This window comes from Rhopalosiphum maidis, chromosome 2 (assembly GCF_003676215.2).
Source record: "Rhopalosiphum maidis isolate BTI-1 chromosome 2, ASM367621v3, whole genome shotgun sequence".
Lineage (NCBI taxonomy): Eukaryota > Metazoa > Arthropoda > Insecta > Hemiptera > Aphididae > Rhopalosiphum > Rhopalosiphum maidis.
The window spans coordinates 73,875,216-73,893,714 of NC_040878.1; the positions used below are offsets into that span (position 1 = coordinate 73,875,216).

Genomic DNA, 18,499 nt, shown 5'->3' on the forward strand with positions numbered 1-18,499 from the left:
GTACAGGGACGTGTACAATATTTTTTTAACAGTAAGTGCATAAAGTATAATATATATATATATATCGTGAAACTGTGAAAGAAAACCGTGTGCTGTGGCACGGTAGGGACGTTGTAATAATTTTCCCTCGCGAAAACTCGAGTACGTTCACGTCCGCCGGGGGCGCTGCCGTAATCTTCGAAGGGTGCGGGAGGGACTGCGTTGATGGTGTCGTGGACGACGACGACGACGACGACGACGACGACGACAACGACGCCGCCGCCACCGCGCGTCAACTATCACGAGCGCCGGGCGCCGTGGCAGTCAATACAAGACCGTCCGCGTTACGGTACAGACCTCTCATCGCCATCGCCGTCGTCGGTCGCCGCGTAACAGTGTACAGCTGTCGTGCGTTCGTGTGCGGCAAGTGCGCGCGTACAGTGTCCGTCGGGTATCGCCGTTTAACGGGGTAGAGAATAACGTCCCGACGATATACACGACAACACTAACAATGATTATATAATATATCAATCGGTACCGGACAAACAACGTAACCGGAAGTGTCGTACACCGCTTCCACCAGTATAAAGTGTTTTTGTTTGTGTTTTATCAAACGCTTCCGTGGACCGCCGTGAACTATCGCCAAAGTATAAGACAAAAACATAACATAACACTGCACCGCCGTGTGTTTAAACTTTTATTCGCGTGGACGTGTCATGTGTTCGGAAGACGCGCCGCGGAGTTTAGTCGTCATGTCGTCGCCGTCCGACGACCGCCGACGACAATCGTGTTGAATACTATCGAGTCCACCGCTGCGGACTTTTTTCGTCTGCGCTACACGGTCCGCAGTCATGCGTCCGTCACCCGACCGCCGGCTAAACACTGCCGCCGCTGTCATCGCGGTCTGCGTCTTGGCTGTCTACGCGCCCGCAGGTGAGAATGACATTAATAATATAATAACTATAATTAGCGTTATGCTGCACGGCTAACTTTAATAATTAAGCCATGACCTAGGTAACTCTGTCGGATATAATAATTATACGCGGTGAACGTGCCGTACATACTACACACTGTGTATTACACGGCGATCCCAATGTGGGTTGTATTACATCGGTTAGACAATATAAATTGTGTACAATTTTACCCGTCCACTATTTTGCACGGACACAAATGATGATAATAATAACAATAATGACAAAGGTAATAATAATATTATATACCTTATATTCGATGAGGCGTATAGTTCTCAACACCTGTCGCACGTTGTAACAACTTAAATCGTACTCCGCTTCGTCGCTATCGCATATGTTATTATGATGTACGTCATCGAACAGCATCCGAAAAACCATAATGTTCTAAATGCGAATGGCGCCCGTTTTCTTTTCCTCGGTAGTCTTACGGAAATGAGTTTCTAGAGATACTCTTTTTTTTTTAATGTTTTTTTTAGCGTTCATCTTTCGGAAACGAAAATTTAATTACATGGATATTAAAATATATCTCTGGTGCTAACTAAACGTGTCGCATGACTGTGGAATGTTCGTTAATAATGAATTATGTGTATTTCATCCATTCTGATAATACCAACGAGTTTACTAATGACTCCAGCAATTAGCGAATTCATTTGTTTCCGATATTGGAAGGATAGATACACTGCAATAATAAAAATAATAATAATAATTAAACAAAAAAATGTCAACGTAAAAATTACCATTCAAGACGGTGACTTAAAACCAATAATTGTGTAATACTCTATTTTTAAAGGCATATATTTTATTCCATTGTTTCCTTCTTTTTTTTTCTGGATTTTGACTCAGATTTGTCTGGTACGTTACAGACATGGAATTTCTCGGACGCGTGATCCTTGGCTTCCCGATAAAAAGTTATCCCCCCATTCGTCCCTTAAGACCTTTGACGTGTACCTTTCATAACGCGCTAGCATATATCGTCGGCTTAAGTCCTCTACACTCCCCTATGCACCATGAATGAAGTGTCCTCGTCTTCCAACCACCACCACCACCTTTACCATCCTTGTCCATACTTTCACCCTTATTTTTCATCACCACGCTTTGCTCTCCACTTTATTTTTATACCTCTCGTTCAATGCAATTAAATTACCCGAAGAAATAATTCATTTGTACTAGCTTTGAATTTAATAATAATTCAATGTCTACCGGATTTATGCTTCATCACTCGACTATACTGAGTCGAACTGGATCTTCTTTTTAAAACTCGCATTAGTTGCATTACATTTAAATGTCTTGGCTATAAAAATTGTCTGGAAAATAGTTATCATTACTAGAAATTTACCACACTGCACGTGACTTTAAGTAGACCATTACGAACTGCAAACTCTGTATACGCGTACGAAATGAATCTTATAAATTTTTAAAAACACGGAATCGCTAATAAATTGTCTATAAAAATATAAACTCGTATTATTCAACATTTTATTTACTTGCAATCATCGTAATGATCTGCCAATGAAATTTATATTTATAAAAAATTACTTTTACGATTGTAGGCACTAGGCAGTAGACAACATCATTATTAATGGACTAACCCTTCAAAAAAAAAAAAAAAATATAATGTTTTTATTTTTTTTATTTTCGTGGAGTAGGTAGTATATCTCAATTAGGGTGTTCATTTTGCAAGTTTTTATCGTGTCCTATTATAGCGTGTTCATAACGCATCAATATTAAATTTCGTGATATTTTCATTAGACCTACAGCAACGAACACTGACCCATCTCACTTAAAGTAAATTATATAATACCTACGTCTGGTTTGAAACAAAATATAGACATTCGCATTTGTACATATCGTATACATATAACGTATAACTAATAGATATATAAAACGATTGGGGTCTGGTTTACGTGTTTTATTAAACAAAAATATTAGTTCGTTCGATATATTATACATTATGTTTCGAAATGTTTATTTTTCACTGAAATAATGGCATATCATAATCCCTTATTTTATATTGGATATTATACAACAATGTCGTCGATTGTAATATAAGCACGTACTTTTCTATTGGGATGAAAAGGACATATTCGTTGAAATTTTAATCTCATGTTTTCACACGAATATCGAAATTTATTATTATTATTATCGTGTGTATAAATATTTTTATTAATTATCATGTCGAAACCGGGAATATAAAATATAAACAAAGTATAACGTAACAATATTTGCGATTTTATTTTTAATGTTGTTTTTGTTATGACCAATTAATCTTTACACAGGTACCGATCGAATTATGCACCCGAATACGAGAATACGACGATATTTCGAAAATATTTGTCACAGTTATAAAATATCGTGATAATTTTGTAATAACGATTAATGATAGTATTTTTTTTTTGTGCAAGTGCATTGTATTCAGCTTCCGTTGCTGGCCTATGAAAACAATATTATTACTGCTGTAATTCGGTTGAAGTTTTTCGTCGCGCCCGGCAGTTTCTGCTGTTCCATAATCCCCGTCGCGCGTGTTTGCGCTCATTAAAGGCGGTCGTGAGTTTACACGGAGAGTTATTATGTATACACACAACCGGCGGTGGAGGCTGGTGTGGCGTGGTGTGTTTTCGTATTGTCAGGTGTACAAATACCGGAGATTTCGCACGGTTAGGCAAAACACTTCCAGCCGGTTGAGTATAGCAGAGGAAGGGGTTAGGTCGGCGGTCGGATATGTATGTGTGTTCCAAGTAATAGTGGGTGGAGAAAAAGGTCGTGGGAGGAAGAGATGTATAGAAATGACTTGTGGGAAGCGGTGTTGGGTTATCGCGATGTTACTGCTACCGAATACGTAACGGTGGATATTAATATTAACGATATAGTATTTTATTATTAATTACACAACTGCAATAATAATATATCTTATACAGTTGTACACATAGAAAAGTACCGAGCTACAATATATTATGGGGTATCGTTGCACAAAGGTCTTTTTAACCGAAATAGGAAAACGAGAATCGTGGTCGAGTTGACGGGGTGTACGCGGGTGACACTGTCCCGTATTCAGCTAGCGGTAATCCGATGTGTTATTTAGTAAGAGCCCTTTTGGACTTTTCCGTATTTCATTTGAATCGAGATTTTCCTTTGAACTCGAACAGATAACATCCGATATAGAGAAGACATTATAGTGATTATATGCTACTACACTAACATAATGACTGTGGTACATTATATTATATATATATATGTATATTTATTATTATACAACTATTTCCACCCTAATAGTATTTTGCAATCAGCTAAAATCATAATTTAATATGGAAAAATTAAGCATAAACGCCATAAACTATTTATGTATATAATTGATTTTATCGAACATTTTAGCTAATTCCTATTATACAGATCTATCTATAGGTAACGCATAAAACTACTAAATTAAACGATCTTATTAAACAGAAACTACTCGTATGAACATATGTATTAAGAAGTTTAATTCATATATTATACTAAAAAGAAAAAATGTGTTATGAGGTAATATTAATTTTAATTAATTTCATACTTTATTTAAATTTTTCTATTTTTTTTTTTTTTTTTAGAACTCAATACACTAATTAAATTATAACTTTACATTTATCATAATATATTTTTAATTTATTTAAATGATCAATAAAGTTGATTTTATATTTTGAATTATTTTATTATTCATGTTAATAAGTTCTAAATAAGTAAGTAATATTTTATTAAACTGTTATTTGTCCTTAATAATTCACAAAACTTATAAGATTAATCAAATTTATCGATAAACTAAAGATATATTTTGATGTTCAATGTTTTTAGTTCATTAGTATTAATCAGAAGGCCAATGATTAAGGACCCAAATAGTTTAAAGTGTCACAGAAAAGACAACTACGTTGTCTCGAGGGGACTTTCGTATTAACTTGTACGATTTAAGTTTTGGGTAAATACCATTAGTTTACATCTCGTTTCAAAACAAGTTTGATCTTTTTTTCCGGTTAGTTGTCCCATAAACCGTATTGCTTAATGAACCAAAACTAGTCATTAAACTTGATATGATACCTACAAGTCATCATGGTGGGTTACAAAACAATTTAGAATGGTTCTTTTGGAATAAACACGTTTGTTTTTCGGACGTATAAAATGTGATGTAAATATGATTAGAAGAATGAAAAAAAACATAAAAAATAAAACTTACCTTTAAGTCTTTATTTTTAATATTCCGACATTTTGTTTTTATTGTTATATACGTATATATATCATTTATTTACCAAGCAAATAATAGCACCTAGTTTCATACGCATTACGTACAAACTAAATATGGTGTTATTATAATATATTAAACGTAGAGAACGTAAACAAAGTTGTATAAAAGTTCGCCGTTGTGTGACAAGGTTCATAGATATTGGACTATCCGTTTATTAAAAGTCCCGCAACTTCGCAAAAACTTCAGCAATAAACGCCTTCTCCCCGAAGGAACATTATGCAGGCTTTTATTTTAAAATGAGCAATTTATTTTATCTTTTTTATTCTTTTATACTTTTCTCACACCGAATTCAAGTATGGTTTTTCTATCTTATGACAAAAAGAAATTAAATGCTGTAAATTATTTAGGTAAGTTATATTAGTTTTAAGCAATCTTATACATAAGTAATAATGTACGATAAATAATAAAATACGATTATACTATATTAATGTTAAAAATGTATTTTTATTATTTCGTATAATTTTTAATTATTTATAATTTTTCTATAAATATTATTAAATGAAATAAATATATTTTCATCGAATAATTATTTAAATAAAACTAACGATTTGACTGATATAAAAATATGTTCAGTTTTAATTTTTATGGAATTAAATATAAAATTAGTTACTAGTATTATCCTTTTTTTTCTTTAACATTTTTTATAGTGTGTTATTTAAACCAAAATATCAATAAGACAAATAACCACTGAAATTAAAGTTATATTTTATCAAAAATGTTAAATATAAATATAATTTAATTATATGTTGAGTTGTATAATTACCATTATAATTACTAAATGCTTGAAAACCAAAAGGTACAACTATAACACAAACTACTAATATTAAGAACTCATTTAAAAACAGGTTTTTGTTGTTTTGGATCTTCATGTCAACTATTACAATGCTTAAGTTCATAAATGAAACAAAATGTCGTCTCACCCATACAATACGTTTTATGTAAAAGTTTCAGTCACTAGTTCTGAATTTGTTTTTAAAGTTGGCTGCAAACTTTTTGATGTATTCGTATAAATAGATGATGCACTGTAGTACGATGTGAATTTAAATGTAATTTAAAACTCTGCAAAAGAACAATAAATTGAAATAGGTACCAAATTCGTACAACGAACCATAATATACGAGTAGTCAGACAGTTATAATTAATCGCTCAACACAATTGAAGGGTGGATAATTGGGGAAAAACCGAACAGGATATTGATCAGAGAAATAGTTTTCATTCACAGTTTGCATATACTCATATATTACTGTGTATAAACTCACTGTTCAATTACCCCCCAACACTGAAACGCTGGTTGAAAAGTGTATAGTTACACAATTTTACAGTGTTTCGAATGGAAATAAAAATGTCTTAACACACTATCACATATGATGGTTGGGTATTAAAACGTAAGCACGTATAAGTAAATAATTGTAGAGGGGCCCGCGTACGTGGGCCCGGGAGCTTAAAATAAGCTATAGCAAAACTTTTGGTCCGCTTTAATTAAACTCCTAAAGCCGGTCTGTCTGCCTGCCCACCTCTGTTCGGTTGCTTCTCCATACATAAATCTCGTGGTTCACATCTTCCACGAAACTACGTAATTCACGCGATAAGAAGGTGTATACGCCAAAGTCCCGGTGGAAGGCCCCATGGGAGATAGAACCACCCCTCCCAAGACCCAACCAACTCTTCTTCACCTTGTGCAGGTAACAGTGTGGCTGCCATTATCGTGTCACCCGTACACTGTGACAGATAAGTAAATTGTATTTCTCTTAACCTACGACGACTCTAGTGTAAGGAGATAGGGAGAGAGAGAGAGAGAGAGAAATAGAGAGCGCAGGTTTTATTATATATATATATATTATATATGACGCAGGGTATTAAAAGTCTTAACTTGTTAGGGAGACGGGCCTCATGGTTGAAGGGGGTAAACTATGATAAATCTCCCTTCGGACGGCCGACATCTAGCGTATTTTATATACCTGTATATATCGAGAGGTCTTGAGATTAATTTTCAATGTCGAAGACGAGGTAGGGGACCGTAAAGCTCTAAGGCAATACCCCTCCTCATTTTATTTCTTTTAGTTAGGACTATTGAAAGGCTCAGACCGGTAGGAATGAAAAACGAGGAATTGTTAATACTAAATGATATTAAGAAAATGTTCCAAACATAAAAAGGGAAAAGTCATTGGTAAAGTAAATGAATTGGTTTATATATATATATATATATTATAATATGACTTTAAAAGTGTTACTCGATATAAATAAAGTCCTTGCATTGTATTTTTATTCGAAACACTGATTTAAATTTCGTTCGTGAGTATAGTACATTAACCAATAACATAAAACACATAAAACACGTATTACCAAGCGTATTATTTTTATTTTATAGTTAATTTTTTCTTAGTTTATGAAAAAAAGACTTATGTACTTTCAATATTTACATTTTAACAAAGCCAATAATATATTAATATCTTGTTCAATATAAATTCTACAAAAATGAAGTATAATATTATTTGGTTTACCTACATATAATAGTTAACAATAATATCATTAATTAAACAAGTTATTATAATATAGGTACTTAGTTAAATATAAAGGCAGCTAATGAAAAATAAATCAAAGTAAATCAAAATTCAAAATGTCAAAATATTTTATTGAGAAACAAGCTAAAAGTGAAAACATTTTATTTGCATTAATTTGAAAGTTTGTTTAATAGCTGTCATCATCGATAGCAATAAGTGTAATATTCTAATGTTCAGTGGTTATAGGCCATTATAGATATTTTTGTGTCACGTTTATAAGATGATTCTCGGTAAACGTTTCGATGACTAAAATCAACAACCAACACTCAACATTATATTTTGATTATCTACACTTAATAAAGTATGGGTGACTCATTAAAAAACTATGTTTGTGTAGTTTGTGAGAGAAAATAACTCGAAACAATTTGTTGACACGCCCAGAAACCGCGTCCCAGCATTATGAAAATGAAATTACACGGACTTATAACGCGTGACAACATTGGTAAAACCTGTGAGGGTTCTGATTCACTAGAGAATATATTCATGCTGAAAAATTGATGACTCCACAATTTGGATATTAAATTAACGTTGGAAGTATGTTAAATGTATAAAACATATTCCTAACAAATATGAAAACTAAACAATATTGATAGAAAACAGCTGCTGATATCTACCTATCAGAAGTATAAGTATACTTATTGGACAATATGTATTGTAGAACACCTAAATATATCTAGTCACTGCAGTCGACGATGCGCTTAATCGAAATAGAAACGAAAGACAAAGGTGTCGGACTGCTCGTAATAAATAACCGCGTGACGGTCAGCAGTGAAGTGTTCGGTGTAAAGGGAAAGATAGGCAAGGACGTCTGTGAATGGAGGACTTGGAACACACGACACTTGTCCCCGGAACCCTACACGTCCTTTACGACCGTCGCCGTGGTGCACACTGTCCGAACGCGCGGGACCTATTAATAAATAACGGTTTGCCACTTAAGTTTAACCGGACATCCATTTCCGGTGGATGAGGGTATGGTGCAGTGTGTGGTTGTCCACCGCGTGCCATGTGTATCGCGAAAAACTCTTCTCTTCGGGGTCGACCATTACCGAAATTGTAATCGACTAGGGGTCGGCTTGCAGTGACGGTGGTGGGCCGTTGCGCATCGGACGAGTGTAGATGAAAAAGAGGAGAAGAAAAAACTACAAAAACCGGCAAAACTTTTGCGACGCAAAACGACGACGTCCGGCTGCCCAACTTTTATACGGTTCACGGGTCTATACGTTTGTCGTGAATATATATATATGGGCGTGCGCGTTTTATATTATACGCGATGATATAGATAAAAGTTTCCGTTCGATTGCGAATGATGAAAGTGTCCAAACTGAGAGATTTATTCGACGAGGGATAAAGTTTACGCGGTACAGGTGCTCTGTCACGTCGAATCGCATGAATTGTTTTTCTTTTGTTTTGTTTTTTTTTTCAGTTTGTCTCCGTCGGTTTGTTTGTCTTTTGTCGATAGATTTTCTGAAATGTTCAAAACGAAAGACTGACGAGCAAAAAAAAAAAAAAAAAACTATAAACGAATACATATATTATTAAATCGAAACTCACATGGTCCTATTATGGGGTATAGGTAGTCAAGGATACGTCCTGCAGTGGAGTAGTAGTAGTAGCACGTTGAATAAGTTTTATGTGTTATAGGTGCGTGTGGTGGCGCCTTTGAATGAGTACACGCCACCGATATGAGAACAATCCGCTGCTTGGAAAGACGTGTCACACGTGTGCTCTGTCGTATGAAAAAAGATACACTCACACACACACACACACATATATATATAATATACGTACAGCGTTTTAATGGATATTAAATTTTATATTCTCCGTTTCAGACAACACACGTGTGGTTATAGTAATTCGTTTGTAATCCGTATCGTAGTTTTCAATCCCCTCGGCCCTTTCTGTATAGATATAGTATAATATAATACTATATATCACGAATATTTTTAAGTGATATAATTAAAAAAAAAAATACCCAAAAACATAATTGATGAAGATAAAAATGTACATGGTAGATAAATTAAAGATTATCATTGAAAAGAAAAAAAACAACGGGAACAATTTTCTAGAAAAAACTTAATTACTATAAAGCAATACGTCAAAAAAATATATAATAAATAATTCCATTTTTTATTTAATTTTTTTGGTTTTTCTTTAAATTGTTTTAATATTTTTTTTGTATCATAATTTATTTATTATATCATTATTATGGCTTTTATTTGAGTATGCGTGTAATTTAATCAAACACAAGGCAACCGTTCAAAATCCAATCGTCTTAATTATTATGTGAAATCGATGCCACGGACCAATTTAATAATAAATAATAATTATAGTCATTCACAGATGTAATCATTGGCTGGATCATTTATATTTGTTACGCAGCACGCGTAGGTGCAGCTATATAGGGTATTTCATAGACTTCTGCACCCTTGCCGACGTGCTGAAAACTTGACACACGGCTTTCCGTGTTATTAGGGGCTCGCGGACTCGGTGTTGAGGTGAAGTATACAGCATAATATAGTGTGCACGTGTGTGTGTGTATATATATATATAGAAATAGGTACGGAATGAGGAGAGGGCTGAATTGGAAAAGGAGGAGGAGAAGAAGAAGATTTAAAACATCCTCTACACAGTAGGTATTATTATATACGAGGGTCGTGACGGATTATCTTCTGGAAAGGTACGAAAGGGGGATTTCTGGAAATTACAACCGCGGAGACCCGTCCGGGGAATTTTCGGCTATTCCGATAGCGGCGACGGTGGCGTGTGGACTGCGAGGGATAGTCGTCCTGGGCTGCTCGACAGAATATTACCGAAATCCTCTTGTTTTCCACAGAACCCTTCGTTTTTTTCCCCATTCCACCCCCAACGTCCTTTACGCCACCTATGGGCGCACGCGCGCGGTGCTCCTGGCTTTTCATATACACACCCCTAAACCCTATACTTTCTCCACTCCATCCACCCACTCAACCAGCACCCGCGAGCCCCGACATCCACACTGCGTTTTTGTTATTGCCTATTCAGTTTTACGCGGGCATACGATTACCTTGTGCTGCCCGTAATTTGTTTTTATCGTCATGTTCGCACGAATGAACGATTTAATTTTACGCGAGTAAAAAAAAAAAAAAAAAAAAAAAAAAAACGAAAAGATATTTTTTCAATTATATATGCACGTAATAGTTTGAATCGTAATAAATATATTGAGCCTATAATATATTATAATACGGATACACGTAACGTGGCCGTTATATCGTGAGAGTCCTAAAATTCTGCTGTAGGTATTATAAAATATTATATAAACCTACCGTGTGCTTTACATATATACTGCAGTCAAACGTCAAGCCTTTCTCGTCGTGTCACAATATTTATTGTACTCACTAGCTGTCGGTTGTATTATGAATCGTGAATCCTTTGGGACCTCCATTGTTTTCGATGCACGTGTTTGTGTGTGACCATTTTGCAGTGCACCCCTCAAAATTTGCATTCGTATATAAAAAAAAAACACATACTATATGACCCCTGTCCCAAAAGTTTTCGAATTCGTCGATCAGCGATATAATTCCCTTGAATATATCAATAACCACATTGTTGTACCGAGAAACAGAATACATTACAATAACATATGCGATAAAATCATATTTTATATACGATTTTATTGTTTCCGCAAAGTTATGGTATTGCCACCGTATTTCAGAACTATTGCCAAAATATTCAAAATACTTGACTGGAAGTAATACGATTTGAAATATTCATGAAAAACTCATTTTCTTTTCTTTATATACGACATAGTGTACTTATTCCTCAATATTTCCAAAATAACTGATATAAAGGACACTTCTTATAAAATATGCTCATTGCAAATACATTTAACTTACTAAAATAATATAAACATTATATATTTAATATATTCCTTATTTGAAATAAAAAAAACTTTCTATTCGATTTATTATTGAAAAAAAATTAACTTATTAAAACTATATTATGTAATCAAAATTCATTGTATTCTTTATATTTTGTTTATAAAATATGTTAAAACATATTTGTAATATAGACATTTTTAGTATAATTTTTAAATGATAAGAAATGTAGATTATTATCAAATAATGATTTATTCAACTTTCGGTTTAAATTTCATATTTTTTTTTTTGTCTTCTTAACGTTAACATCTAACAGGTTAAGCCCGAAATATTTATTGTTTTATATATATATATATATGTGTGTGTGTGTGTGTGTTTAAAATAAGCAACTATTGCTATGACTTAACGGTTCTATCAGCTGTCCGAGTTATGTTATTTTTTTGGCCGTCGTACCTATCCCAGTCATATCTGAGATCTGATACACAGAACGTGTCCGAGAACATGTGAACCGATCACTTTTGCCTTTCATGTTGATTGATAACGAAGAATTATTGCGCGACGCCGCCGAAAATATAATTTTTAATTGACTGATTTATGACGTCGTTGGACCGATCGACCGGAAAGGCAATGCGAAAACCGGTGCCAAAAAATGAAATTCGGATGACGGAGCCGGCGGACGAAAAAAAAAACCGGGCCGGAGGAATTTTTAAATTCAGAACAATAGGGCTGTGCCGGCAAACCCGTGTCGTCGTTATAATTTTTGAGTATGATATTTTTTGTTTTGTTTTTTTTTTTTTTTGTATCTCATGTTTATTGCTAGTACTGTTGCTGCCGACGGTCACAATTCTCGGGCCGCCGTCGGAAGTTTCATGATTTTGCCCTTCTATTGCGGCAGACCAACGATGCCTATTATAACACAATGCACGCTAGCCGGACGAGATCAACAACCGTCGCGTCTATAATGACATAACAAGTGTTGTAATATTACCCAGGTGATTTGCACCGGCATTTCGCTCGGTCTGGTTTTTTAAAACCGACTGCACAGCGCGTGTGTACGTTTTCTGTTAATTTTTTCTTTCGGCCGGACCCGAATACTCCAGACGACGCACGATAACATCGATCGCGAGATATGTCCAGATCATATTAGCCGGGAATCCGGGGCGGCTCGATACAAACGCATAGACGAACGGAGAAAAAAACATGAGATAAATACGAAAAAAAGAATCTGAAAACTCAAACGATCGCAATGTGTATATGTATATATATATATATATACATACAAGAACTCTGAGACGATTGAGTTATTTATTTTTATGCTTTTATTCAGATCGATAGATTTATCAAGGCTTTTTTTTCTCAATAATACGGATATATATTATTTCTACAATAATAATTAAAATATTAATAATCATCAAAAAAATAGCACGTCGCGCTGACATAATAATATAATACCTATTAAATAGATATAGTGTTCGGCGTTATGTAACGCTGACTAGGGAAAATCGGGCTGAGGGTAGTGGAAATCTGTAGCGTTGCGTAATTAATGGCGTGAGAATTGATGGTGGGCGCTGTAGATGATGGGCGTGGTGAACGGAAAACTTTGAAAACGGAAGCATCTTCCGCAATCAACGGGTATTATATTATTATAATGATGTAAAACGCCGTCTGAAAATATAAATACATGTATATTTATATATTTTTTTTCTAAAGAGACAAAAATAAGCCATTCACATAAATTTACCTTTCTTTTAAGAATTCGATTTTATCGATAAAAACATTCAATGAGATGACAAAAAAAAAAAAAACAGGTTTTTTTTATTTATTGTGAATTTTACGACCATTAATGTTTCTAATAAATCGGTTCCAGAAAAATAGCATAAAACTTCTTTAATTTCTAAAAACATCGTATTATATTAAACTGGAATTTACTTAACTCCCATTTCACGCTTATATTTTATTTATCGTGTTAAAGAAAATATTTTAATACTAATGCTTGTTAATGAAACACACTGTGAGCTTAAATCACTTAATAATATTATAATTAATATTGAACATTCTAAATTATTCTGGTTTATACATTTAAATCTATACTATAATAGATCGTACTTTGTATAAGTAGTATAAAAAGGCTGATCGATAATATTGATAGCTTTTTGTAATACAACGTATTTCTATAGAAATTAAAAACAAAACATATTGGTATCTAATACTGCCAAAGTCATGCAATTTATACGAGAAAATAAGGAAACAATAAGAACGTGACCTAATTTCATATTAATTAAATTAAAATATTTCAACAATTAAATCACAATAAAAGCAAAGTAATGTTACAATGTTTAATTTTATCTAACCCGACTATTTACAAAATACTAAAACTATCTCGTAAATAAACTACTTTAAATAATTGTTACATTTACCCAAGCATAACAAGATACATTAGTTAGGTACATTTAATTTAATAATTTTCGTACCACTCATTAATACATTTTACATTTATTTTAAACATTTTGTTATTTATTTTTGTTTAACTGTATACTATCCGGCTATGTCTACAGTTAGTTTTTCCATTTATTTTTGTTTTTTTACCACTTATGTACCAGAAGCATTTAAAAATAAAACAAAAACAATTTTTATATTTTGCAAATACTGAAAATAAAACAATTTTAACGAAGTGGTTCCATGTGATTTGAATAAAAATAATAATAATAATTAAATATATTATAAGAAATACACCGTGATGAATGAGAGGCAGAACAATGGTAGTATTGCGCTATATAAAAGTTTGTATTTGTATTGCAGCCTTATGAATTATTTATATTATATGTGTTTAAAATTGAGTACAAAAATATGTATATAGACACATATGGTGTAATTTAATTTGTGTGTCAGATTTAAACCTTTTAAGTCAAATGGGAATTTTCTAAACCTCTTTTAGGGCAACTTTATCTAAATTACGCACATAATATAATGGCAATAACTATAATGGCTACTGAGTAGCTTTAATACTATAATCTTCAAAGGGGAATACGAGTTATTTGGTTTACATTGAATTACGTCTGGAAAACGACAGTCATACGCACATATTTATTTATATTCTAAAATAACATTATATTATAACGAATTTATGTGTCCATTTAACCGTTAATTTAATTAGTTTTCCTTGATAATATTTTTATTACGACTTCGTCGGCGACGGGAAATCAATTACGAATAAATTAAAGTAAAATCAAACTTCACGCTCGAAAAAAAAAAAACTATTACGTTGTACGGTGATATAGAAAATATTTAAAAATCCGGTTAGCCGTTGAAAAGCCTAAGACAATTTATTATTTTTAAACTCGTAAAAATCGGAATATAATACAGATACAACGGCCGCCCACTTATCCATATCGGGAACGTCAGGTCTAAATCGTATTCGGTAAAGAAGAAATCACCATACCTACCCAACCCGGCATTGCCTTTTTCTCGTCGTCGTCGCCTCGTCTTGTTTGATAAATCCGGGGTATAATAATAATATTTTATATACTCGGGTTCATTAAAAACATAAACCCAAAAACGAACCTACAACAATATAATATTGTTATTATAAATGTTTTTTTGTCCTCCTCGTCGGTAGCCTGACTAGCACACTCTTTCACACACACACACACGCACGCATAGTCACCTTCTCAGCGGGAGTGCTGGCCAACTGCGCGACGCAGAGCAAGAGACAGCAGCTGACTCGTATATAATATACCTGAGGGAGTATATTTTTCTTTTATTATTGTTGCTGTTATTATTATTATTTTTTATTTTTACAAAGAAACGGATACGCGTAAGAAAGATACTGCGTGTATATTAAAAGACCTCTTCATCCCGTAAAAATGTATATTGTCACACGTATTATACGGCGACGATATTTCTATATGCCGCAGGTCCCCTCCTCCCGCGAAACTCGCTGTTGTCGTGTACGGAATACACGGCAGGCAGGTATATATTATTATTATACATAATAAAGTATATATAATGTAATATAATGTATATAACATACATATTATATTATATGCAAGTCAAAAGGTTGAGCGGAGCGTAACCCGCGAGGAGGCGACCGAACATCTGCTGTCCGGCGGCGGCGGCGGCTCGTGATTTACTCTTCGGGACATTATTAAAACTGGTGATAAACAGCGGGCCTTTTCGTCTCCCCTCTCCGCCCATTCGCCAGTCAACGACTTTGGACGATCAGCGTTGTATAAGGCATTCCTAGGGGCTTTTGTGTACGGCGCAGTGATACTTCTCTCGGTCTCTGTCTCTCCGACTCTCTCTCTTTGTCGCTCTATCTCTTTCCAACACTGAAAATATTAATCGTGACCCCGACATCTCGAATCGCCCTCCACGCCATATAAATCATAAGCTAACATTATATTGGTTTTGTGAACGCACAAGGGATACACGGTGTGTGCGTGTGTGTGCGCGCGCACATATAATACGTATAAGAATCTATTTTATATATATAATAGCGTAGTAATATTGTATCTCATTGTTGTGTGCTCGACGGCAGAAAACTGCTAACGTCCCGCGCGACGCGTTATTTCTACGCCATTGACGTGCGTTATAAACGTATCAATAATACGACGGCAGTTGATCGGAAAACGGCGTGTCGTATTGTCGTAATATTATCATAAATTGCCGAGTATATTTATACATTCATACGACGGTGGAGTCAGTGAATCGATTAAAAACGTCCGTTAAAATAATATCAATACCATATCATCGAGTACGATACTTTAATTTTACACGATATAATAGTGGTACATATGAATGTAATATACCCAATGATATTATACTGTGATGTACGTGGCTCTATTTATTGATAATATGTAAGACTTATGGTGGATTCATAGAAAATATCGGAAAACACGTAATATTACAGTGAAACTTCCATATAACGAACTTTCATTTTATGACATCTTCTGTTTAACGAAATATTTTTTAAGAACTATGACCTTCGTTGTTAATGAATACGTAATTCTGTTTAACGAATTCCTTCATCGTACGATTTTTTTTTTTTTTTTTTGTTGCTTATTCGACTTCTTTATATGGAAGTTTCACTGTATTATTAATATCGATTAAACATTGTAGAACAACAACTTTACTGTTCGTTAGTATTTGTTCGAGTACCTAATATTTATTTCCCATAAATCGGAGCATGTATTTTTTTCGAGACAGTACTCGTTGTAATGTCTGGTTAATTTCAAGGCTAGTTGTGCGCAATTACTATTAATTAATTATTATAATTATTAATATCTGGTATACGTGTACGTTTTAAAATACCGATCTATCACATGCATCATGATAATATAAATTATTGGTGATATCGATATAATATTACACTTGAGACTGATTCACGCGCTACGACAATAAAATACTTTAGGTTTGGTGACTAGTGTCAAAACTGTGCTCGACATGATATTTATTTTAAAACTTAAGGTTATTATTTTGTTACTTATTCCACTCAAATTTCAGTTTGCAAATGCAGAATAAATCCATTATGACATGTCACTATAGGGTTGCTATATTTTATCTTACTTAAACCGGGATAAACATTTTGTTGTATTTTTTTTTTATGAAAAACATCTTACTTACCGCATTCTCCCGTGGTCGACTACCAGTCTTAAAATACTATCTTTTCGTAACTGGAAAACTACATACAATCATTATTAAAATATATTTTACTCAGACCTAGGTATACATTAACCAAAACCCATGGTACCATATTATCCAATATGCAATAGGTGGATTGTCTAGTCTGACATGTCTTACATAAATCGGAGCACAGCTTTCGGCTTTCTACTTTGTAAATTAATACTAAATACGTGCAAGTGCTCCATATTATTCCCACTACAAGCTGATTGACCTGAAGCTCATGACAATTTCACACAGCCAAACCAAATTGCACCTAATACGAAATACACTGGTGTCGTTCCAAACTGCTGCTGGTAGATTGCCCAGTCACATCAGTTATTCGACCGTGTATCGAATTTAAACCGTTGACGATCCATAAATAGGCACTTGAATTAATCTCTCAAAAACGTATATACGCTATATATATATATACATAAGCACCATATATGCATCAGAACTTCAGAACACTAAGTGTCCAAGTAATCATTTATGTACCAACATTTTGAAACTAACTTAAAACTTTCTCCTTAGATGATTTTCAACTAAAATATTCGATTAGGTATACTTTTATTGAGTTTCAAGCAACTATTTAGTACGTTTAAAAAGTAAAAGCTAATTCAATGTTACTTTTTATAGTAAATAACTGACACAATTATGGATTAGCAATAGTAAAAATGGTGGTAACGAAAAGGAAAAATTTAACGTAATGGTCAATAATAGTAATTGTAAAGCTAGAAAATAATCAACATAATTAATTCAAATTTAATTTGGGATAATTGGCCACATCGCAAAACTTTTCGGGATATCGGGAAGGTATGTTCAAAACAGATACATAAATCTATGTAACTCTTGATTATCTAAACTTACAAGTATGCTTAATATCTGATCTTTTAACGACCAGTTTAAATAGTTTGATACCATATAGGTGAATAAACGGAACAACGTCATGTGTAACAAAAGTATTCATATTATATTATTATTTAATTATTTTAACGTGTGTAGTGCACTCGAAATTCAGCCATGTGCAACAGTCCTCTATTATATGTATTTTAGTTAAGATAGTGCTCAGATTTCAATGACTCACATTCCACGCTCGGTGTTAGAATAAAAATTATGATATATATATCATAGTATATAAGCATTTATCGTAGAGCATGAACCATTCACGACAAAAATGTGCAATCTCGATTCGCGTAAAAAAACTCT

The 18,499-nt window shown here is 33.7% G+C and overlaps 1 protein-coding gene across 1 annotated transcript in view; it reads left to right on the top strand.

The window, feature by feature from the left end:
- Positions 1–298: 298 nt before the first annotated feature.
- Positions 299–18,499, top strand: part of LOC113553632 (protein sax-3-like) — a 68,476-nt gene continuing 50,275 nt past the window's right edge. The window contains exon 1 of the mRNA XM_026957060.1: positions 299–912. Coding sequence (XP_026812861.1) covers positions 831–912 — 82 coding nt within the window. The 5' untranslated portion in view covers positions 299–830. The remainder of the gene's footprint in view (positions 913–18,499) is intronic.